Below are 24,561 nucleotides of genomic sequence, written 5' to 3' on the forward strand. Positions count from 1 at the left end.
CTCAAAAATTGGAATTATCAGGTGGTAGCCGACCTTCCAGAAGTGCCACTTCATTGCTACTCAAACCGCAGACTTTTCGCAAAAAGAAAACGAGACTCAGAGCCTTCTCAGGCGCAGCACCCATGATCTGGAACTCTCTCCCTCTGGAAATTCACAGAATGCCCTACTCGACGATTTTCAAACAGAAAGTAAAAACAATACTAGTGACCAAGTTCCTGCCTTAACTGGATCATGGCTCGTCTGTACTCGAAATGTCAGTTTTTTAATTTTTTTTCCTATCAACTGTTAATGTCTAGGGTTCTCTGCCTTACTTATTAAGTTACGTTTTGCCTTTACCTTTTTAGGTTATATTTTGCTTGCATTTATGTACAATCTTATTAGTTCAACAAGTTAGCCTCTCTTACCTTAATGTTCCTCTACTTTGTTCCCCCTCCCATTACTGTGAAGCGCTCTGATACCCTTCGGGGTCTTTCAGACACAGACGCAATATGGATGCCTCCATGCAAAATGGTGGCTAAAGTGGAGCAGCATGACAGTAGCAAGTAGTGGGTATTCTACAGTCCCAATCCCAAAGGACTGTCTGTAAGAGAGTCAATGTTGAAAAGGAGATGCCTTTTTACGTTTGTAGGTAAAGATTACAAGCTATCCCTTCTTGTAAGGTCTATCTCTTTGTTTTACAGAATGTCAGCACTTCACGTGGGTCTCCATTAAGCGGCTGCTCAATAAACACTATGGTTCCCCATGGGTTTACACCTCATTTTAAGACCATTCTAGTCAGCTCATCTTTTGTCCTATATGAAGTGGAAGGACCAGAACGTCACAGTTAGCTGAATGAAGTCAATTGGGGTATTGGAGATCTCAGCTTCGCAGGTGGCATGCGGTCTATAATTGCAAACACGAGCAGGGTTCAACAAATTAATACACACACCTCAATTGCGTCTTATGTGGCAAGCGATGTCAGTCTTCCTGTACCGAGAAGAGGGCAGGAGGGGAGAAGGGTGCTGTGCATGTCAAGACTCCAGTAAAAAAATGTTTAGGTCTGCAAAGCCTGTTAAGTATCATCCAAAGGACGCATTCAATTTAGGAAGGCACGGGGAGATTAAGTGATTTCCCCAGAATCACAGGATGTGTTGAACCAATGCTGAGACTCGAACCGGGTTCCGCAGTTCTAAGGTCAGTAGATCTGGTCGTTACACCACATGCTCCCATTAACTGATATGACATGCTGCGAAGGACCCGGTTTAAGAGAAGGTACGAGGTCAAGGCAAGAACTTGATTTGGTCAGATCAAAGGTGCTTAGTATCTGTTGTTGGTTATTTTGTCTTGTCCAATGTAAGGAAATCATTACTTACTGCCTTAATTAAACTGAGGCCACCAGATGCTGCTCGAGTCGGACACGCTGCTTGCTACTTCTATTTATTCACTGGCTAGCGCTGCAGCTGCGCAATTTGCTGGGACGCAGAAGTAGGCGAAAAGGGGGGACACTGATCTCTACATTGGTCCGACTCGCACTAGCGCTGCGCTACTTTGATTGATGGACTTGTCGCCCCCTCCTCCCCAAAGCTGCCTAAATATGAATAAATACCGGTATTTGTAGAGCGCAAACAATTACCCCTAAGGGTGTCAAGGGGCTGTTGGGAAGATTAAGCGAGCTATTGCCCATAATCATATGGTGCAGGGCTAACCTGCCACTGGCGGTGGGGATACAGTGGGGGGGGGGGGCGCCGTGGCAGTGGTGCATGGGCTCACTGAATCTATTGATGTGGTCTTCTAGTGCCTTGTGCCGGAGATCACACCTGTTGTTCGTAGGCATGCTGGATGTGCACAGTTCCCATTATTGGACACTAGGGGACATGTTTTCAAAGCGTCTAACGCCACAGGAACGTCGCTTTTTACAACATTTCTGTGGCGAAAGGGGCTTTGCCTTATTTACATGGCGGCGTTGAGCCACTTAACACAGCTTAACGCCACCTTGTAAATAAGGCACCCTTTCAGGTTAAACTTAGTGTGAAAGGGGTGAGCAATGGGTGTTGCGGTGGACATTCCACCGCAACACCCTTTGATTTTGACGCTGACCTACATTTTCATGGGTGGGGTAAATATGGGGCAGCGCCAAAAAAGACCAGGGAAAACTTGGTATTAACATGGTGAAATGAGGAGAAATGATTCATTTGCAGCACACATAGAAACAGTAAAACTACATGAATGATTGTTTATGTGCAGGAAGTTGTCCTTTCCTGCACATTAACAATCATTAAAAAAATTACGATTTGCTACATCTATGTGTGGTGCACAATGCAGCACACATAGGAGTTACACATCGCCATTTGTGATTGTTTATGTGCAGGAAGGTACACCTTCCTGCACATAAAAGTGTGCAGGAAGGTGTACCTTCCTGCAGTGTTGCAGCGATGCAGATGCGTTGAAGTTCTTGGTGCAAAAGAAATAAAGACGGGATCTTCCAGATGCGTTACGCTTCTCCGATGTTGCGAGAAGGCTCGACTCGATGCGTCAGCTACAGCGGCGTCACCTTTGACGAGATGCGACGACAGCGGCACTCTTCTCCGACGTTGCGAGACGCTTCCGCTCGATGCGATGCTGCAGCGGCGAGACCCCTTCTGCGAGATGCGACGACAGCGACTCCGACGGCGGCATGCTTCTCCATGGATGCGAGGCGCTTTTCTGGATGCGGTGCAATGCAAAAACTACGATGGCTGCGATGGCGACACGCTTCCTCCTCGATGCGAGACTCTTCTCTCGATGCGGTGCAATGCGACAGCTACGATGGCTGCGATGGCGACACGCTTCTTCGGCCTTGCGAGACATTTCCGGAATGATGCGAGACGCTTCCGCTCGATGCGATGCTGCAGCGGCGACACTCTCTGCGAGATGCGACGACAGCGGCTCTGACGGCGGCACGCTTCTCTTCCTTGCGTCGCGCTTCCAGCTCCTTGCGACACGCAGTCCCTCAGAAGGCCCAACAACAGCAGCAGGCACTTCCAAAAGACTCTGGGGAGCTGGGGGTGAAGTCCACTGGTCCTGGGACTTCGTTCAGGGGGCAAGCTCAGTTCAAGCCCTTGGAGATCTTTTCAAAGCACAAGTTGAAGTAAAGTCTTTAGCAGTCTTTCTCCTCTCCTTCAGCAGCAAGGCAACCACTGCAGGCCAATCCCCCAGATCAGGGACAGTTACTCCTCCTACAGCTTTCCCAGTTCCTTCTCCACTGGCAGAGGTTCTTCTTGTTTCAGCAGGATCTAATTTCTTGGGAGCAGGGTCCCAATACTTATACCCCTAATTCCTTTGTTCCTCTGGGGTAGAGGGGCCTTTGCCCAGTCCAAATCAGTTCTTGAGCACTCTGTTGACATGACTCTGCCTTTCTATTCAGGGTGCAGGGCAGAGACATCAGCCGCTCCACAGGAGGTGGAGCCAGCATTGTGGTAGCAGAGCACAACCCTATTCAGAGCCCAGGTGCACTCCTCCCGCCCATCTGGCTGCCAATCTTCCTATTCACCACCAGGCTACCTAGCCCTGCCCCTCTGGGTTTCACCAGCCCTGTCACTCACACAACCATACAGGCAGATACACATCACAGCAGAGGCGGGCTGAAATGGTCAGGCAAGCAAATACCAACTTTCTAAAAGTGGTATTTGCAAACACAGAATATTAAAATAAACTTTACTAAAAGATGTATTTTATTATTCTGAGTTCAGGCATACTAAACTCGAATTTCTACCATGTTCCCTGGGTCTGTTAGGATCATAGGATGTAACAATTCTAACAGCCCATTCTGGCCTATGGAGAACAGGTAGCCTTACAATAGTGAAAAACGAAAATGGCTGTAATTCACTATTAGGACATGCCACACACACCAGGGCTTGTCCTACCTTATGCTTACAATGCACCCTGCCCTTGGGCTACCATAGGGGGGACTAATATGAAATTAAGGGAAGGTTTAGGGACTGGCAAGTGTGTGCACTTGCCCAGTCAGCATGACAGTACCAGACTGCACGCAGGTTCTGCAATGGCAGACCTTAGATACATTTTACCAGGCCGCTTCTGTGGGTGGCACAACCAGTGCTGCAAGCCCACCAGCAGCATTTGTATTTACAAGCCCTGAGCACTCCTGGTGCACTTTCCTGGGGTCTGACAGTAAACCATATACGCCAATCATGGAATCCAACCAACATATATATTTTAAATAGGGAGAGCATATGCACTTTAGCACTGAACAGCAGTGGTAAAGTGCCCAGAGTCATAAAACAGCCAACAACAGGTCAGAAAAGATGCAGGAGGAAGGCAAGAAGTTTAGGGATGACCCTGCAAAAAGGGCCAAGTCCAACAGGGATACTCTGAATAAAATGTTTGGGGTGGGAGCTACTTGCGTGGAGTACAGTATTTCCGGCAGTAGATTTTCTATGGAGTTTAGTTCGAATCGTATTGCCTTCAATAAATAGCTCCACACCCAAAAACTGCACTCTCTCATTGCTAAAATTAGCTGTGAAGTTTAAAATTTAAATCATTGTGATTGATAGCATCAATGAACGGACTAGACGTTTCTACTGATCCTCGCCATATTAGGCAAGTGTCATCAATAAACCTCCACCAATGGAGTACATGTGCATCAAACATATCTTTATGGGTGGTTCTGAGGACATGCTCCTTCCACCAGCCAACGTGCAAACACGCATAGCTGGGAGAGAAGCATGCCCCCATTGCCTCGTCACGTAACTGATGGTAAATTTCTTTGTTGAACATGAAGTAATTACTGGTCAGACATAACTCAATCCTTTTCAAGATCATCTTATTATGCTCATAGTAATGAATACTTTGCTTACTTAAGTATTCTCCTACCGCTTTCATACCATCTGAATGATAGATACTAGTATATAACAAACATATATCCATGACTATCAAGAGACAGTCATCTTCCCATTGCACTGATTGTATTTTCGATAAGAAATGACCTGTATCTCTGATAAAAGAAGGGAGAGCCTCCACAAATTCATGCAAGAAAAAGTCCACATATTTAGACATGGGCTCTAAAAGCCCCTTTTGTGCAGATATTATTGGTCTCCCTGGTATAGGTGTTTCTCTTTTATGGATCTTAGGTATGAAATACATAGTAGGAGTCAGTGGAAATTCATTCTTTAAAAAAACGTATTCATTTTTTGTTAATAGCCCATTTCTTTTCCATTGAGCCAATTCTTGGAATACTAGATCTTTGTTATGTCTCCGTTCATTAAAAGAAACTTTTCTATAGACGTCCAAAACATTAAGATGACAAGAAGCTTCTTCCATATACATAGTCTTAGGCCACAAGACTATGTTTCCTCCTTTATCGGCCTTGTTGATAATCAACTCAAATATATAGCAGAGATATTTGGCAGCAGGTCAATGGGGGCCATGAGACCTGATAACACTGGTCTCTATTTGGGGACACTGTACTGGATTGTGAGGGGAACGTGAACACGGAGGCCCATCTGAGGGCTTGGAACTTTGCGGCAGCTGTAATTACATGTGCGATGATCGGCATTGGACTACTTTTGCTGGAAAGAAAATGCGCATGCCATGGTTGCTCAAATGATGCTTTAATCCATTAGTCCAGAGATCATCAAGGCCCCATGCAGTGATCTAAAAAAAAAAACTGATGCGTTTCGGCGGAAACGCATTGGTTGTTGTTTGATCACTGCATTGTCAGTCTGTGGGTTCTGGTCTGTGAAATGCTGCTCTTTTAATTCACTGTGGGTGGTACCCCTGGTTCCCTGTGTTGGTGGTCATTATCCCCAGGTGTGAGCCTCACCGGTAAAATACATGTTTTACATAAATATGAATCTTTACAAGGGTGACGAGGATTGGACCTGCAATTTCTGTTCTGTAGGTTTCTTTGCTGGTAGTCTCTACCACCAGATGTGGGTTGCGCCCTCTCCTTAAAGTACGTTTTTCAATTTCACGTCTCTGTACCTTGAATCTTTCTCTGCAGATTGGCCAACAAACTGCGGGTCTCCGGCAATCACACCAAAATCCCTGCAAGGGAGAATAGCTAACGGCGAAGAAGTTATCCCCCATTCATGGCCTTGGCAAGTCTCAGTGCAAGTAAGTACCAGCCCTCAGTGCATGCTCTGAAGCAGGGAAATATACCTAAGTACAGAAATATCTGTTTTAGCTAATGGCATCTTGCACATTTGTCTTGGTTCAAATCCATGTTATATTATGTTATGGTTTTGTATAAAGTGCCTTTCTATTGGAACGTGCTGGGCCTGATTACCAACGAAAATGTATTTGGAGAAAAATGATCCGTGGGCAAAGGTGTGTTTCCACTAACTGACAAATCTCTATCGGCTTCCAGATACAAAATGCACATGGCACAAGATCTTGAAAACAGTATTTGCCTATGAGCAATAATGTGCCCTTTCGCAATGGCTGGCGCTAAGAATTAAATTAGCCATTACGATCCCACTAAATAGCTCCTCAGACACACAAAGCTCTCTCACGGGCATATTATCAAGGACGGCGTTAAACATTATCGCTGGTTTAGCGGCAGAAAACTGCAGCCAAAGCGGCAATAATGGGCTTGATAATATGCCCTTGAGAATTCCAATAGAAGTCCATGTTCTGGTGTGAACCTGGGCTTCTATGGGAATTCTCAAGGGCGTATTATCAAGCCCATCATCGCCGCTTTAGCGGCAGTGTGCTGCCGCTAAACCGGCGATAATTTTAACGCCGTCCTTGATAATATGCCCCATAATACTTTCTTGTCACTTTTCGCTGCGAAAGAATAGTTTGCAAACTTCCTTTGCAGACAACATGCTGGTGCCATGTGCTCTATAAATCTGCTATCTCAAGCTCTCTAGGGAAATGAACAGTTCAGGAACAGAGAAAACTGGAGTATATTCTTAGTTACACTTTTGTGAGTCAGCAGCAAAATACTAAGGGCTTGGCTTCTTCTTGGCCGTGTCCCACCGTATTAGCATTGATTGCCCTTTCATTTTGCATACTGAAATGGCGAGTTAACTGCTCTGCCCCTTTACCATCACACATAGTTAGGAATGCAAGGTGCAAAACTACATAAGTGCATTATACATTTACAAACGCAGAACCTGGGCAAACTTAGCAACCACGGGCCGTGCAGGTAAGAGCGACGGGGCCCGTGGGGGGGGATGGGGGATTTTGACGTATGATGATGAGGGAAAATTCATTATTTATTTAATTTTCCCTCTTTATCGTTTGTCAAAATCCACCTCCCCCACACCGGTCCCCACCGTCCTACCACTCTTACCTGCAGGTCCCGCGGCTGACACTTAGGCGCTATGTTAAAACTACTGCGGACCTGTAACACTATCACTAATCCCCTCTTCAACGTAAGAGATGGTGTCAAAAAGCAATGCTTAACAAGAGTGTAGTGGGAAGGTCAGGTCAAATATCTACAAACTTTCACATGAGGGCCAGCACACCACAGTACCCCCTGTACTCTTTCAAAAATGTCTAAAAAATGCCCACCCTTGCTCTCAAGAGGAATGCGCTACGAAGAAATTGGCACATCCTGAAAACAGACCCGATTATAGGGGAGGATCTACCAGGATCACCCCAACTATCATTTAGGAAGTCACGTTCATTGAAAGATCATCTCGTACAAAGCCATTGTCCGAAAGAGAGTAGACAATCCTGTTTTGAACAAATTAAAGGTTTCTTCCCCTATGTAAGGCTCGTAAAAATAGCCACAAAGTCTTGACGTATGATGTATGAGGTCTGGGGGAACCTAAGAAAATTGGCAGGTTCATGAATTTCAACACCAGCCACACGGTGTACTGTTTAGTATGCCCGTCTGGTTTGAGGTACATTGGGAGTACCATACACACAACTAAGGTAGGGATTTTAGAACTCCTTAGGTCTATCACCACCAAGGATGTAACGTATCCGGTGGCGAGACATTTTATGAGCCATCATGATAGCAACAGGGATAGGTTGAGATTTTTCTGTATGGATCACGTACCCAAAGACATACAAGGAGGAGATAGACAACTGATGCTCCACAGATTAGAATCTAGGTACATCACTGACACCCAGACCAAGATACCTATGGGGTTGAACAGTGGGGAGGAGATGACAATACACCTATAATATGAGACGGCTAAGCATATAAGCATGCACACCACAACCATAAAATTATGGGATTGAGAATTTGTGGGGACACTTGTTGGAATGGGGAGGCATCATACAACATCATGTATACATTGTTTACGAATATACTTCATTTTGAAGGAACGGTGTGAGCACACCTTATGCCCATACAGAGTGGAATAAGGAAATTAATAGGGCTGTGCAACACAAGAGGCATCAAAATCATCAGGTGCTAACTGCCCATACAAGGCGCAATAATGAGTTTTCTCTGTACATAACAGTATGATTATATGAGCTCAATGGGTAGCAATGCATGTTTTAAGATGGCCAAAACCAGAATCATGTGGACATTTCACCATTATTGTTGATGATGAATTTCTTTGCAACCAATGAATTCTGTATTTATTGACGTCGTCTCGTGGCGCCCGCTGTCGGTGAGGAAGGCGGTTGCCGAAACACGTCTGTGTGTACCTACACCAGAATAAAATTAGGGTGAACTGCTCCCGCGAGTGCTGGTATTATTGTACCCCGTAGCTGAGATATTATATATATATATCATGTGATCAAGATCGTGGCAATGATGATAACTGTGCACGTGTGAGGTGGGGCAACCAGGGGCAACTTACCGACCCAATTAAGATCCGGTGCGGGGTACACCAAGGGTGCATTTTGGCCCCTTCCCTTTTTCCCCTTTATGTCAACCAGATTGTCGATCTTTTATGTTCAACTCCAGCTGATGCCCCTTCGTTCGCGAACCAGAAGATAGCTACTTTGCTGTTCGCTGTCTCATTACGTGACACTTGACCATTTGAACCTGGTGTATTAAATATCTACTTTTACTTGTGCTAACTGTATCATGGGCTCCATTGCTAAGGAAGAATATGTGTGTATTTTTTATGGTTTTACAACCGAAATAAAGATTATGACAGTTATTAGCCACACCTGGAAATTACCAATAGCCCAGGACGAGTTACTAACCAGACGCAGCAATTGCGTCTGATTTCGAGTCTTCCTCATTAAAACTAACGCGCATTGGCAATGCCAATAGGTCTGGCTTTAAAGGTATGTTGTGTGGAAATGTGAAGCATTACCAGTAAATATCCTGGGGGATGGATAAGTATTTGTGTAGAAGATAAGAGCTGTAGAATAGTATTAGTGTAGGTTAAAAGGTTAGGTGACAGTTGCACCATTAAGCCAGACCTTAACATGCATGTAGCTCAATGATTGCCCTCCTCCCATGTGTGCTGCAGTCAGAGAAAAACACCATAAATTATCTAGTTATCTAAGACACTTTAGTAGCATTACAATGACATGTGTGTGTGCCCCTGAAAGTTCACAGCTCAGGCAGCTGGACAAATAAACAAAATGATCACAGCTGTATGGATGGCAAGCACTTCTTTGTGGAAGCACACAACCTTTGCCAAATCAAAGCATGTACTCCTGGCTCCCAGCAGGTGGGCGGAGTCAAAGCCCCTCTCTAGTGATGCTCACATCATTGTCTGGCGACAGCAGCGCTATTGGTGTGGAATTGGTGCTTCCACAGCAGGTTCTCGTAATCTAGCTGCACTGCCCTTCTTTCCTCCCCTGCCCTGCCCCTACCCCTCCCCTACTGCTCATCTCAGAATTTCGGTCCTGGTGCCAACTCCTTCTTGAGCCAGGATGGAAATCTATCCCTGAATTTGTAATGAGGGTCTATGGCCATTCATGCAATTGTTTCGTCATTGTCAAAAAATGAAGGAAATTATGTCCTCTGTTGGACATATTTCAAACATAAGGCTTCCTTTGGAGATAATGCAGTTTAGTTGGACAGGCCTTTTCTACTGTAATTTTACAGCATTTCTGTATTTGCTTTTTGCAGAGCCGTGCTTTGGCGATCCTACAGTTCAAGCACAAATGTGGTGGCTCCCTCATCCATGAAGAGTGGATTCTTCTGGCTGCACGCTGCTTGACTTCGTGAGAGTTTTTAAAAATTATTTTCACTGTCTCTCCTGATTTCCTAAATGTAATATATAAAGTAGAATACAATTATTTTTGCATCCCCTAGGACTGAAGACCTAAGACTATAGAGCCACCAGAATGTATCTGTCAATGAGTAGCATATAGGCGCTCCTAATTGTATTAATGACCCTTTTGCCAAAGAATATGTGAATAAATATTTTTCGTCAGTATAACGGGATTTCTGCATTAGCAGATTTAGAGGCAGATTTACCATGATTTTGCATCGGCCTGCATCACTATTGTGGTGCAGCCCTGACAAAAAAACACTTTTGTGTTTTTTACTAAGCCATGCAAAGCCACTTTGCATGGATTTTGTGATTTAGTAAATAGAAAGTAATGCACCACAGCACATTGCGCTGCCTTATGTTACCTTTTGTTTGGAATGGGTTCCATTGGGTGGAGCGTGGGCGCTCCCGTGCATCCACCCATTGATTTTGGTACATTCCTAGATTTACCCAAAGTAATAAACCCAGGAATGAAGAGCGTCATATCTTAGTATATACAGCTTTTTCCAGCTCCATTCATGCAGCACAGTCAACAACTTGTCTTGCTGCACTGCGTTGCGTGAATTTTAAGTAAATCCCCCCTTTAGTTTTCGGGCATGTTTGTGGGCACTCCTGGGTAGTTCTACCTTCAAAGTGGGTGAACATGGGTGGGTTTGGATATTTGCCTTGCAGTAGTTTCTATCTGGAAATGTTTCACATTTTACTCCTGTAATGATCAGCAGTATGTGTTTAAATAGAGGGAGAGAACTCATCTGTGTTTAATAGGTGAAGGCATTCCTCCATGGAAAATAACATTTGATATGTGAATAAGAAAAGATAAATGCATAAAGCATATTTGCATCAGATTTTCATTTTGGGATTTTTCCACTTGTGGAAAGTTCCACATGCTCAATTTTTACACGTGACAACTCCTGGAAAACGATGACTGTTTTCCATGAGTACTCCGTTGGTATTTTTTGGACTCTAAAAAGTAGGAATCCCAAAAGAGTGAGAGGCTAATTTATGATCCCCTTGCGACACTTTTGCACCACTGTTGCGTCACTTATTGTGATGCAGCAGCGTAAACAATGCGCTACGTTGCGCCATATTTACAAAGTGACATATCTAGGTGGATGCGTCACCTTGTAAACCCTCGCGCCACATTTTATACCTACATCAGGTATAATGTTTGCAGGGCGGGCGTTCCCTCGCAAGAAAGCCTCGTAGAAGTGGCGCTGTAAAATCTATCAGATTTTTTTGCGCCACTTCTAGGATGCCACTGCGTCAAAACCTTATGCCTGCCTCATAGCAGGCGTAAGGGTGACACTGTCCAATGGTTATAGCCTCCCCCATGCATTGCTGGAGCTGCGTCATGCTATGACACAACTCCAGCAATGCGTGAGTTTTGCACCAACAGATACGTCAGGATTCCTGATGTGTCTGTTACTCCTTGCGACATGGAGTGCCGTACAGGTAGTACGGCGCATCCATGGTGTCGCAAGGAGGGCGCAGTGAAAAGTGTTGCATTGCTGTTTTATATCGCAGCGATGTGACACTGTCATAAATTCAACTCTGCTTCCGTTTTTTAATTGGACAGTCAACGACTGTTCCCTGTGCTATTATAGACCTTTCATTCCATGTGGGTATTATTTTCTTTGGGGTATCACTGAGGCAGCTCTAGGATACTATTTTCTGATGATCAAGACCCTTAGTGTGACTCCTTGTATGAAATTAGGTTACAGGTTGAGAGGGTGAAACCCTTTTCTGCAGCAACCACAAATTCTTATCAGTTTTAAAGTCACAAGCAACCCTAAATTAGCCTGTGCTCAACCCTCTGGTTGCTTGGCACCAAGCATTCAGGCTTACCTTAGAGGCAAGGTGTGTAAAGTATTTATGCAACAGTTCAAACGGTAATAACATGAAAACACCACACAAGAAGGACCTCACACCAACTTTAAAAAAATAGTCATTTTTAATAAACAAAACAAGACCAAAATGACAAAGACCAATCAGTAGAACAGGAGGTATGCAAGTTTTAAGATATCAGCGGAAATAGCACCCAAAAGCATAAAGTGACAACTGTGGATATCTGGTTGCGCTGGACCGGGACAAAGTCTGAAGATACGGCCAAACGCAATGGAGCACACAAAGGCTACAGGGATCCAGTTAGGCCCCCTCAATAAGAGTACATTAAATCCTGGTTGTGAAGTGTTGCGAGGTCTCGCGTCAATGTGTAGCGTAGCCAAGGCGATGCGATTGAAGGTCTGGGTCAGAGATGTGTCACGCAGCATCGCTTCTGAAGAGCAGCTGGGTTGTGATGTGAGGTCCTGCATCGTAGTCAGAAGGCCATCAATAAGGGAAGCTTGCAATGCTAAATCTTACGTCGAGGATGTGCCGCGAAATGGCTGGTTCTGAAGTGACAGCAGGCTGCGAGATTGATGCAGAGTTCTTGCAGTGGAAGGATCCTCATAGCAGAGACGATGTGTCAGTTCTGCTTGGGGTTGTGCCACGCAGAAAAGGAGATTTGTAGGTGCTGCTGGATCCAAAGAAGGGCAGGCAGATCATCTTCAGGCACTCTTTCAAAGGGTCCAGGACTGTAGTGACACCACTTGGTAGGGTAGAACTCACAGTTGCAAAGTCCAGGGGCTGGTTATAAGAGACTAGCCCTTGTAGTCACTCAGGTGGTTCTGGGTCCAGATAGCAGGTCCAGTTCTTCTTACCCAGGCAGGAAAACAGCAGGCAGCATGTCAGCACAGCAGGCAGCAGTCCTTCAGGGCAGCAGTCCAGCACAGTGGCAGTCCTTTCAGCAGTACAACAGTTCTTCTTACTGGCTGGGTCTTACACAGGTCCAGAACTGTAGTGAAAAGTTGGTGTCTGAGGTCTAATATTAAGACCTGGTGCCTTTTTTGAAGTGGGAGAAGCTTCTAGAGGTTGACCCTTAAAGTGCGCAGGTTTACTGCCTCCCCTGCCCTGGCTACAGACTAACTAGTGGGGGTATGCAAACCTTTGTGTGAAGACAGAACACAGCCTATTCAGGTGTAAGTGGTGCTGTACCTAACTCTGCCCTCCCATCCTGCCAATGATGACCCACCCAGGCACACCTAAGATCTCTATAGTGTGTGGCCTGTCTAGGAGGAATACATAAAGACCAACTGCCAACTAATCCCAATCATGTGACCCTAAGACAGATGACTGGTACTAAATGCTATCGCAGGAAAATGCCAATGTTTTAAAAGTGATATTTTCAAAATTGCAACCAAAAATCCGACTTCACCAGAAGAGAGGATTATTCATTACAGTTCAAAAGACAACAAACATGAACTGTTTGCCTGTTCTCCTTGGGACAATACAGCTTATGGAATGTAATAAGGTAACTCCGATGTTATCCTGTGAGTAAAGCAGGCCTTGTACTAGTGAAAAACAAATGTAAGAGTTTTTCACTTTCAGGACATGTAAAGCTTAAAATTACTAGTTCTACGTTTTAAATATATTGAACCTTGGCCCTGACATATGTTTTAAAAAGGCATGCAAAAATGACAGTTTAAAACTGCACACACAGGCTACAATAGCAGGTCTGAGATAGGTTTGCAAGGTTTCTTGAGTGGGTGGCACACCAAGTGCTGTATGCCTACTAGTAGCATTAAATGTAAGAGGTCCTGGATGCATGTAGTACCACTTTATTAGGGACTTATAAGTAAATTAAATATGGCAATTGGAGATAAGCCAATGTTGTCATGTTTTAGGGAGTGAACACACATAATTTAGCACTGGTAAAGTGCACAGAGTCCTAAGACCAACAAAAACTAGATCAGAAAAATAGGCAGGACTAAGGTAAAACATTTGAGGAAAGGCCACGCTAAGGCCGACAGGTCTAACTCTCCGGCACAGTCCTTTATTGGTTCACTACATAACCAGCATCTTTGGATCAAGTCAGTATTAATGGAAATCTAGCAGCGGTGGTTGAGCCCTAATGCAACACAAGTTGGTGCCATTATATATATAGGTGGGATTGGCATGACTAAATCCATAGAAAACAGTGATCGACTGAGCAGCAAGATGCTTAAAACTAATATCAATTCAAAGCAGTGTCCACGCAGGGACCTAACAAACGCCACTGCAGCTCAGGGGGCCCCCAACCCTTTAGGGGCATATTTCCAAATGTTTCACGCAATGCAGGGATAGTGATGTAACAAAAGCCCCAGCAGCCACCGTGGTGCGTAAGGGCGCTGAACTCCAGGGCCCCCCCTCAGCAAAAGTGATAGGTGGTGGCCCAGGGAGGAGGGGGGCCCTCTTCTACATTGCAGGGGGGTCCCCTCAAGTTTCGTTATGCCACTGTATCGGGCAGCAAGCAAATTTGCTACACTGTGTTGGGTGAACAATAGAGAGCATAAATAAACCATATCTACTAACCTATGGTGCACTTCAGCTCCATTCTAGTACTGATGTACTGTGTGCTGTCTAGCGCCAACACAGGCACTCTTGAACCATTCTGCAAGGGTTACTGCTTTGTGGACAGGATTGTTTTTGTGCAGGAAGGGATACCTTCCTGCATAAAAGCAATCCTTAGAAGCAATTTCCTCTTTCTATGTGTGCTGCAGATTGTGGCACAGGTGAAAAGAGGAAATTCCAAGGAGAAACAAAGATATTTCTTCTCATTGCAATACATTATAAAATTTCTCCTCATGGGGCCTCTCTGTTTTAGGTGCACCATTTTTCAGCAATCCCAGTTTTACTAAATCTGGGATTGCGTCAAATTCCATGGGTGGATTACAGGAATTCCCATGCTCCACCCATGGAACACCTTCCCCTACAAAATGTAATGCCAAGCATCGCTGGTAGCTACATTGCGTTACATTTCTTTACAGTCACGCGAAGCTGCTCCAATGGCTCCTTGCGTAGATTTGTAAATACCACTTACAACGCATTTTTTACAACGCAACATCCACTACAACGCATTCCATTACATAGCATGACACTACAACGCATGTTTAAAAACTACCTTTACAACGCATTCCATTACATCGCATACTACCTTTACAACGCATACCATTACAACGCATAGTATAGGGGTAAAAATTACTATTCTAACTCCAGGGGGTGCAACAGTAGGGTAAGTGTTGGATTGCGTTGTAATGGTATGCGTTGTAAAGGTAGTATGCGATGTAATGGAATGCGTTGTAAAGGTAGTTTTTAAACATGCGTTGTAGTGTCATGCTATGTAATGGAATGCGTTGTAGTGGATGTTGCGTTGTAAAAATTTAGTTGTAAGTGTAGTGCGTTGTAATAGTTTCGTTGTAAAGGTTGTTCACCTTTTAGGACTTGCGTTGCCTTGCTACAACTTGCGTCACGCTAGCACAACATAAGTCCTTAGTAAATCTGTACTGTGCTCTGCACATATTTATTACACATTGAATGACCCTGTGAAAAACTCTCAGTGCCCTCTACATAAGTTACAGATCTCTCAGTCGTATGTGGTCATTGTCATCCACCCGCAACCTGAACTCACTCAGACGCCTGAAGGCTACTCGGTTCAAAGAATGCACTGTGAAAGAGCCATACATGTTGGATGAAAAAATAGAGAAATACAACGACTGGAAAAAAAGCAAATACTGAAGGAATGCACGATTAAATAAAACCTGAAGTATAAACAGTGATTGCATCGCTGACATGGAATAACTGATCAGTGGTTTCGACAGTAAAGATAGCGACATGACTATAGAACCCAAAAGAGACCCATTTCAAAGTCGATTTTTAGTTACTCTCTAGTCTGAGACCTGGATCAAACACCTGAGGAAGTCGTTCTTATCTGTGACGTACCGTACTTTCTAAGGTTGTTTGTGACCGAAATAAAGTAATTTGATGATGAACTGAGGAAGTTACTCATGATGGAGGAGAATAAAATTACCAGAAGATAGTTGTTATAGGAAGTTTCTTCCGGTCTGTGAGTTGTCATAAGTGCCGTAATCTAAGCATGTGGATGGACGTTAGTGCTGCAGCTTCCTACATTGCCTTTCAGGGAGTGTTGGACTCCATTCAAGCATTCTGAGCTGAGTGGACTCGGGTTGTCACGATTCCTCCCGATCTGTCACAATTTCGTCCATTTTCCCGTGGTGTTTTCTATAGCTTACCTTAACAGCTCATTTTATGAACATCTATGGCTGCCCAATACCATTGTTTCATCTCAACCAGGTTCCTGCCATTCATTTCTAGACCTAGCACCCAGATCCCTTTCAGACAGGATTGGGCTGTCATGGAATTGCTGCCTACGTCTGCTCACGCACATCATTCATTAGCGATTAGATGCGTATCAACTATCTTTAGTTAAACGCCATGAAAGTAGAGGAAGTTCTAAACTTGGGACCACACATTTCTAGCCTGACCAATTGGGTGATCGCCCATATATGGTGGCCCAGTCACTATCATTAACTTTATAGCTGATGCCGTGCGATGACATGAATGACTGGTCTGGTGCAGTGAGTACCCGGAGGCGTCTTGGCGCTGTACGAACATCAAGGATGGTGCAGCTCAGATTTCATTTTTCATAAACCCCAGGGAGGTGTCATTGTGGTGTCTTGTGTCTTTCAGCTACCAGTGTAGATTCCCTGACACAGTTGGCAAAACACTTTGGGGCATATTACCAAGGAGTTGCGGTAAATATCGCAAAGCGCGCTTAGCGCTGTTATTTTTATCGCCGGCCATCGCTGGATTAAATCGCTGAGATAGCGTTGCATTATCAACGCTTATCTCAAAGGCGATAAGAAATCCAGTGATAGCAGGGTTTTCCATGGAACATCGCTGGTTTTCCACAAATGTTCCATGGAAAACGGCGATATCCTTGGTGATAGGGCCTGTGGTCTTAGCCACACAATCCACCCCCCTTGTTAGGTATGCCTGAGTCAGGAATTTAACAGACGTTAAATTCCTGCATTAAGGCATACTTAACACGATTTCAAATATCACTAACCCTCATTGTTAATATGACGAAGCTGGGTTAGCGATATTTTCCCATGGTGTTTTGTCAGGCACGCCTCCTTTGCATCTCATTAGCGATGCGATGGGAGGCGTGCTGACAAGGGGCGCTAATGCAAGGAAATACGCGCTAGCGTGTCCTTGTTGATAATGTGATAATATTATCGCCGCATTTCGCCCGAAAACGGGCTCTAAAGCGGCGATATTATCGCCGCCCCTTGTTGATATGCCCCTTTGTTTCAGCTGTCATTTCTTACAGTGTGAATTATGATCATGAATTTGATTTGGTGGTGCCTGGCTGTCTTTACTGGGACCTTCACATGGTACAGTCATATAGAAAGCTCCATTACAAGACATTTGTGGTTGGCAAGGAAGTCCCTGGTGTATGGTTTGAGATAGTATGAGGAGGCCAGGCATGCTGGCAGACAGCTGAATACGCAACAGACGGCCCCCTAATCTCAGACAGACCACCAAACTGCCAATTAAGATTTTTGAAGCAATTGAGGGGGTCATTTATGAGTTTTTGATGCAGCACAGCAAGTCGCCTTGCCGCGCTAAACTGTGTGAAAAGTAAAGGGCATGAATGAGCTGTATTTAAGGCAATACAGCACACTCCTGCCCTTTCCCTTGCTCTGGCGCACTTTTGGAAGCCTAGCACCAATGCAGACACCCTTGCACCATGGTGCAAGGGTGTCTGTGTTGCATGAAGGATTGATTTTGTACAGGAAGGGACATCTTCCTGCACAAAGGCAATACTGGGAGGAATATTCCTCTTTCTATGTGTGGTATATTGTGCAGCATATTTAAAAAGAGGAAGAAACGAGGAGCCATTTCTCCTCGTTACACCTCCCATGGGACGGTGTAAGATGTTGGTGCATTCCCAGGTTTACAAGTTCCTGTAAATCTGGGGAATGCTCAAAATCCATGGGAGTTGCGTGGGAACACCCAGGCAGCTCCCATGGAACACCTTCCCATGTAACACAAAGCAGAGATTTGTGCTGTGTTGGATAGCTCCAGATTTTTTAAGCCAAGCAAAGGTTTTGAAGGCTTTAAAAATCTCACTCACAGGTTTGCGTCACACATAACGTGGTGAGTGGTGCAAACATTGTGCAACCCTCTGATAAATAAGCCCCAAAATGTCTTTCATCAATACTTATTTCTGCTGTCTCCTTTTGTGCATGATATACCGGTATATATCCAACATTCATTGCTACTCCAGCAAAACTATTCTGGAGAATTTGAAAAAAAATTTAATGGTAAATAGCGTTGTTTGCCATGATTTCTCCTCTCTTTTCCTTTTTACAGGCCCACAAACGTAAACTTGTGGCGTGTATGTCTAGGGAAGCACAACATGAATGTCACTGAGCCCTCAGAGAAGTGCGTCAGCATTGATGCTATCTTCAGCCATGAGGACTTCACCTTTTCCACCACAAAAGATCACTCCAATGACGTTGCTCTGGTTCACTTGAAAGAGAAGGTGAACTTTACACAAGCGATATCTTCAATCTGCCTGCCTCGCACAGATGACATTCTGCCACAAGGGGAGCTGTGCTATGCCACTGGCTGGGGCGCCACTAAAGGTAAATGGTTTATATCAAGGCGGCTTGGGTTTGCTGTGCACAAGCCTCTTTCTATCATGAGCCAGACTATCATTTGACTACAAACACTATATAGCACACAACCCTTCATTTTTCTTCTGTCACCAACAAACAGATGACATTCAATGTTCCACCACCTCCACTCCTCCTTTCGCCCCAATGTGTGTTCCATGGTTGTACCCCTCTTGAGCCTCCCTTCAATCACAGGCGGACAAAGGATACAACAACATCCCTTTGGATCCAGGCCTGCAGGAATATGGTGACCAACTGCACAACAACCCCCTTGACACCCACTATGTCCTACAGATGCAGTAGCCATACTACATGATCAAAGGTATTGGAAGCAGTTAATGGGTCTATCATGCCAAGTCTGGAATACATCTTTCATCTATGAGCATAATTAAGTCTTGACCAAATAGAAGAATGTAGTATCCATCCCATAAGTGTTCCTGAAGCCTGACTGGTTGGCTTCAAAATAATTCCTTCTAAACAGCTTTCCATCTCGGTAGAGCTCTGCTTCTTATGTATGTTACCTAAATTAGGTAGGTTGAAAATAGGCACTGTTATGAGGACAATTGCTGTATAAGTTGTTTAGCGAGTGCCTTTTTAAGAAATGCAACAATAGCCCTGTCGAAAGGGATCTTAGATGGCCCCCATTACCCATGGAGCAGCTGATCCAAAGTTGACTTTATGGTGCCTTTCCAGACAGGTAACTCAGCCAATTTCAAGACTAGATTTTCCTGTGAGTGAAAGCAAGGCAGAAGTCCTGCCCAAGACCAAAAATCAGCACAGGTGCATATGACGTTCTCAATCAATCAATCAATCAGGAGTTTGTTAAGCGTGACTACTCACCCGTGAGGGTCTCAAGGCGCTGGGGGGGGAGTGCAGAATCCAATCCATCAAGAAGGGGGTCTGTCGAAGAGCCAGGTTTGAGGTTTCTTGCAAAGATGGGGAGCGATGTTGTCTGTCTGAGGTGGAGCCGAAAGGCGTTCCAGTCTTTGGCCGTGAGGAAGGAGAAGGAGCAGCCACCCGATCTGGTCTTTCTGGTGCGGGGAACCACGGCGTAGGAGAGATGGGCTGATCGTAGGGTCTTTTGATGTGCGTGGAATTTGAGTCAGCTGTTCAGGTATGCTGGTCCGGTGCCATGGAGGGCCTTGTGTTCGTGGGTGAGTATCTTGAAGGTGATTCTCGCCTCGACGGGGAGCCAGTGGAGTGAGCGCAGGTGCTGGGAGATGTAGCAGTGTTTTGGCAGGTTGAGGATCAGTCTTGCGGCAGCGTTCTGGATGTTCTGTAGCTTGCGGGTGAGGTTTTTGTTTATTCTGGCATGGAGTGCGTTGCCGTAGTTGAGTCTGCTGGTGACCAGGGCATGAGTGACGGTCTTTCTGTGTTCGAGGGGGATCCATTTGATCTTACGAAGGAGGTGGAGGGTGTGGAAGCAGGAAGACGAGAAGGAGTTGATCTGGCGGTCCATTTTGAGCTTGGAGTCCAGGATGATTCCCAGGTTGCGTGCGTGGTACGTGGGGGTTGGTGGGTTTCCGAGGGCGGGGGGCCCTCAGGTGCCGCTCCAGGTGTCTGGGTTTGGGTCCATGATGAGTACTTCAGTTTTGTTGGTGTTTAGTTGTTGGCAGCTGTTTTTCATCCATTTGGCGACGGCTCCCATGCCTTCTCGAAAGTTGTGTCTGGTGGTGTTGGTCCGTTGGATAGAGAAAGGATGAGTTGGGTGTCGTCTGCGTATGATACAATGTTGAGTCCATAGGTTCTGACGATGGGGGCGAGCGTAGCCATGTAGACATTGAAGAGCGTCGGGCTGAGGGAGGAGCCCTGGGGGACTCCGCAGGTGGTAGGTGTCTGAGAGGAAAGGGTTGAGTCTGACCCGCTGCGTTCTGCTGGAGAGGAAGGAGCGGATCCAGTCGAGGGCCTTGTCCTGGATTCCTGCGTCGTGGAGTCTGCGAATTAGGGTGCGGTGAGAGATTGTGTTGAACACCACTGAGAGGTCGAGGAGGATGAGGGCTACTGTTTCTCCTTTGTCCAGGAGGGTGCAGATGTCGTCTGTTGCGGCGAGGAGGGCGGTTTCCATACTGTGTTTTTTTCTGAAGTTGGATTGGGAAGTGTCGAGAATGCTGTGCTCTTCGATGAATGTGGCGAGTTGGCTGTTGATGGCTTTCTCAATGACTTTTGCTGGAAACGGGAAAAGGAAGATGGGTCTGTAGTTTTTGAGGTCAGTGGGGTCTGCAGAGGGTTTCTTCAGGAGGGGGTTGACCTCGGCGTGTTTCCAGTCGTCGGGTAACGAGGCGGTCTTGAGGGAGCGGTTGATGGTGTGGCGGAGCATGGTTGCGATGGTGTCGGCGGCTCTGCTGAAGTTGTGGTGGGGGCAGGGTTCCGTGGGGGGCCCTGAGTGTATTGGCTTCATTGTCTTCAGTGTGTCTTCGGTGGTGAGGGCTGTCCAGTTGTCAATCTCTGGTTTCCGGGTGTCGGAGATGGTTGGTGAGGGTTCAGTGTGTTGGCTGTCTTCGTCAAAGTTGTCATAGATGCTCTTGATTTAGTGGTGCTGAGGTGCTGAGTTTGTCGCAGAGGTCTTGTGAGGGAGGGATGTCAGTAGACTCGCTGGTGGGTTGGGCGAACTCCTTGATGATGTTGAAGAGTTCCTTGCTGTTGTGCACATGGGTGGAGTTTCTGTCTTCAATCGCTTTTTGCCTCGTTTCTCTGATGAGTTGGTGTTGGGCCGTTGGTGGCGGCTCTAAAGTTGTTGTAGGCTTTTGTGGATTTGGTGTTCCTCCAGGCCTTTTCGAGTGGCGGCAACTGCGTCTGGACTCTCGAAGTTCGGTGGTAAACCATCTGGCTTTCTTGACGCGGGTATTGTTGTTTTTCTTGAGGAGGGCTATGGTGTTGGCGCCGTCCGAGATCCATCTATGCAGGGTTCGGGCTGCGGTGTTGGGGTCATCGTTTTCTGCGATGGTTGGGGTGGAGTTGCCGAGTGAGGAGGTGAGCTGGTCGTCAGTGATTTTGGTCCAGTTTCTTCGTGGGTGCAGTTGCTGGTGTCTGTGGATGGTGGGTGTTCTGAAGGTGAAGTGGACGCAACGATGGTCAGTCCATGGGAGTTCGGTGGTGTGGCTGAAGGTAATAGAGTTTCCTGTAGTGAAGAGGGGGTCAAGGGTGTGTCCTGCTGAGTGCGTGGGCTCGGTCACAATCTGGCGGAGTCCAATGTTGTGGAGGTTGTCCACGAGGGATGCGGTGTTGGGGTCCAGTTGGTTGTCGAGGTGGAAGTTGAGGTCTCCCAGCAGGGTGTAGTTGGTGGATGCGATGGCCTGGGGGAGATGATGTCCGTGATGGAGTTGGCGAAGGGTCCGCGGGGTCCAGGGGGATGGTAGATGAGGGTGCCTTGGAGGGTGGCGGTGGGGCTGGCCAGTATCTTGAAGTGAAGGTGTTCCATCAGGTCTGTGTGCTCGTCGGGGAGTGTGCTCAGGCGGAGGGTGGATTTGTGGACAATGGCGATTCCTCCTCCCGGGCGGGTGGGGCGACCTTCCTGGAGATCTTGTATCCTTGGGGGATGGCAATGGCGATGTCTGGTCCCGATGTGGTGTTGGTCCAGGTTTCGATGAAGAATGCTACGTCCGGGGTGGTGCTGTCGAGGAGGTCCGAGATTCCTGTGGCATGTTTGTGAAGTGATCGTACGTTGAGGAGGATGCAATGCAGGGTCTTCGGTTCGGTTGTGTTCTTGTGGGCGGGTTGTACTGGATCCGTGTTCTTGGCGGTGCTGCAGGTGTGCCTGCAGCAGTGACAGCTGAAGGGTCCGTGGGTGTCGGCTGGTGATGCTAGCTTGCAGTTGTTGTTGCGGCCTGGGTTGAGTGCGTAGAGTGCTGCTGGGTCGTAGCATTGGTGGGGCGGAGGTCCAGGGTTCATGGCACTAGTCGCGGTTGGGTCGTGGCCGGGCAAGACGGGCTTGCCTTTGACATGCCTCCGGCGCACCAGTGGCGCACCTGCTGCGCGTGGCCGTACAGTGGGCGCCATTAAGTAGAGGTCGGGGAGGGCTGGACAGCTGGGAGGCGGGAGCGGGGAGGAGAGCTGGATTGGTCGTGCTGGGGGAAGGGGCCGCGGGGGCAGCAGCGGCGTGGAAAAACGGGCAGGAAAGGAGGAGAGTGGGAAAAAGGGGAAAAAGAGAAGACAAGCAGAGCACAGGAAAGTGCAGAAAGCAGAAATATAGATTCAGAAAAGAGGGTGAAAAACAAGTGAAAAAACGATTGAAAACGAGTGGAAACCCGGAGCGGAAAGTGGGAAAAAGAGAAGAGAAGCAGAGCACAGGAAAGTGCAGAAAACAGAAAAAAGCAGAAATATAGATTTAGAAAAGAGGGTGAAAAACAAGTGAAAAAACGAGTGAAAACGAGTGGAAAACCGGAGCACAAAGCGGAAGGCAGAGGTCCACTGGGCCACGAGGGATTAGGCGCAGGTGAGTGTGCTCAGGCGGAGGGTGGATTTGTTGACAATGGCGATTCCTCCTCCCGGCCGGGTGGGGCAGTCCTTCCTAGAGATCTTGTATCCTTGGGGGATAGGGATGGTGATGGCGATGTCTGGTCACGATGTGGTGTTGGGACAGGTTTCTGTGAAGAATGCTACGTCCGGGGTGGTGCTGTCGAGGAGGTCCCAGATTTCGGTGGCGTGTTTGTGGAGTGATGGGACGTTGAGGAGGATGCATTGCAGGGTCTTCGGTTCGGTTGTGTTCTTGTGAGCGGGTTGTGCTGAATCCGTGTTCTTGGCTGCGCTGCAGGTGTGCCTGCAGCGGTGACAGCTGAAGGGTCCTTGGGTGTCGTCTGGTGATGCTACCTTGCAGTAGAGTGCTGCTGGGTGGTAGCGTTGGTGGGGCGGAGGTCCAGGGTTCCTGGCACTGGTCGCGGACGGGTCGCGGACGGGTCGCGGATGGGCGCAGACAGGTTTTCCTTTGGCACACCTCCGGCACGCCAGCGGCATGCCCGCTGAGTGCGGCCACACAGCAGTCGCCATTAAATAGGGGTCGGGCGGACTGGACAGCTGGGAGGCGGGAGCGGGGAGGGGAGCTGGATTGGTCGCCCTAGTTGTGCTGGGGGGAGGGGCCGCGGGGGCAGCAGCAGCAGGGGAAAAACGGGCGGGAGAGAAGGAGAGTGGGGATAAGGGGAAAAAGAGAAGACAAGCAGAGCACAGGAAAGTACAGAAAGCAGAAATATAGATTTAGAAAAGAGAGTGAAAAACGAGTGAAAAAACGAGTGGAAACGAGTGGAAAGCCAGAGTGGAAAGCAGGAAAAAGAGAAGACAAGCAGAGCACAGGAAAGTGCAGAAAGCAGAAATATAGATTTAGAAAAGAGGGTGAAAAACAAGTGAAAAAACGAGTTGAAAACCGGAGCAGAAAGCGGGAGACAGAGGTCCACTGGATCACCAGGGATGAGGCGCAGGTGAACCTGTGGGTGGAGGGATGCCTCGAACATTCACACTAGAGAGTACAGGGGCTGGGGGAGGCCTCTCTCAATGGTGGAGCTGCGAGGGTGGGAGAGCAATTTCACTGACAAAGAGTCAGTGGTTCTCTTCATAAAGCCAATGTACTTCCTTCAATCCTTTCTCAATCAGATCAAAGTGTACATTAAGTCTTGAAAGACCACTTGCTTACCATCTAGCACAAGTCTGTTGGTCTGTTTCAGGCCCTGTTGATCGATCGGGCAATATGAGCATCCTGTACAGGGAAAACTGCACTTTTGTACATATGTAATTAGCTCCCTAGGGTTGGCATACTGACGTCCTGTTGTGATTTCTCATGGCTGTCAGAGTAAAAGTATACTGTTTGTTCATCTCAGCGTAGTGGCAAATATTGGAATACTGATACAACAGTGCACAATCCAGAATATATATATATATACACACACATACATATACAT

At 46.7% G+C, this 24,561-nt stretch overlaps 1 protein-coding gene across 1 annotated transcript in view; it reads left to right on the forward strand.

The window, feature by feature from the left end:
* The window catches only part of LOC146866318 (ovochymase-2-like), a 537,690-nt gene that overhangs the window by 463,448 nt on the left and 49,681 nt on the right, over positions 1–24,561 (forward strand). The window contains exons 21-23 of the mRNA XM_085635459.1: positions 5,978–6,090; positions 9,974–10,068; positions 18,372–18,646. Of these exons, the coding sequence (XP_085491585.1) occupies positions 5,978–6,090; positions 9,974–10,068; positions 18,372–18,646 (483 nt within the window). The remainder of the gene's footprint in view (positions 1–5,977; positions 6,091–9,973; positions 10,069–18,371; positions 18,647–24,561) is intronic.

The sequence above is a fragment of the Triturus cristatus genome, chromosome 2_1 (genome assembly GCF_964204655.1).
Source record: "Triturus cristatus chromosome 2_1, aTriCri1.1, whole genome shotgun sequence".
NCBI classification, from domain to species: Eukaryota; Metazoa; Chordata; class Amphibia; order Caudata; family Salamandridae; genus Triturus; species Triturus cristatus.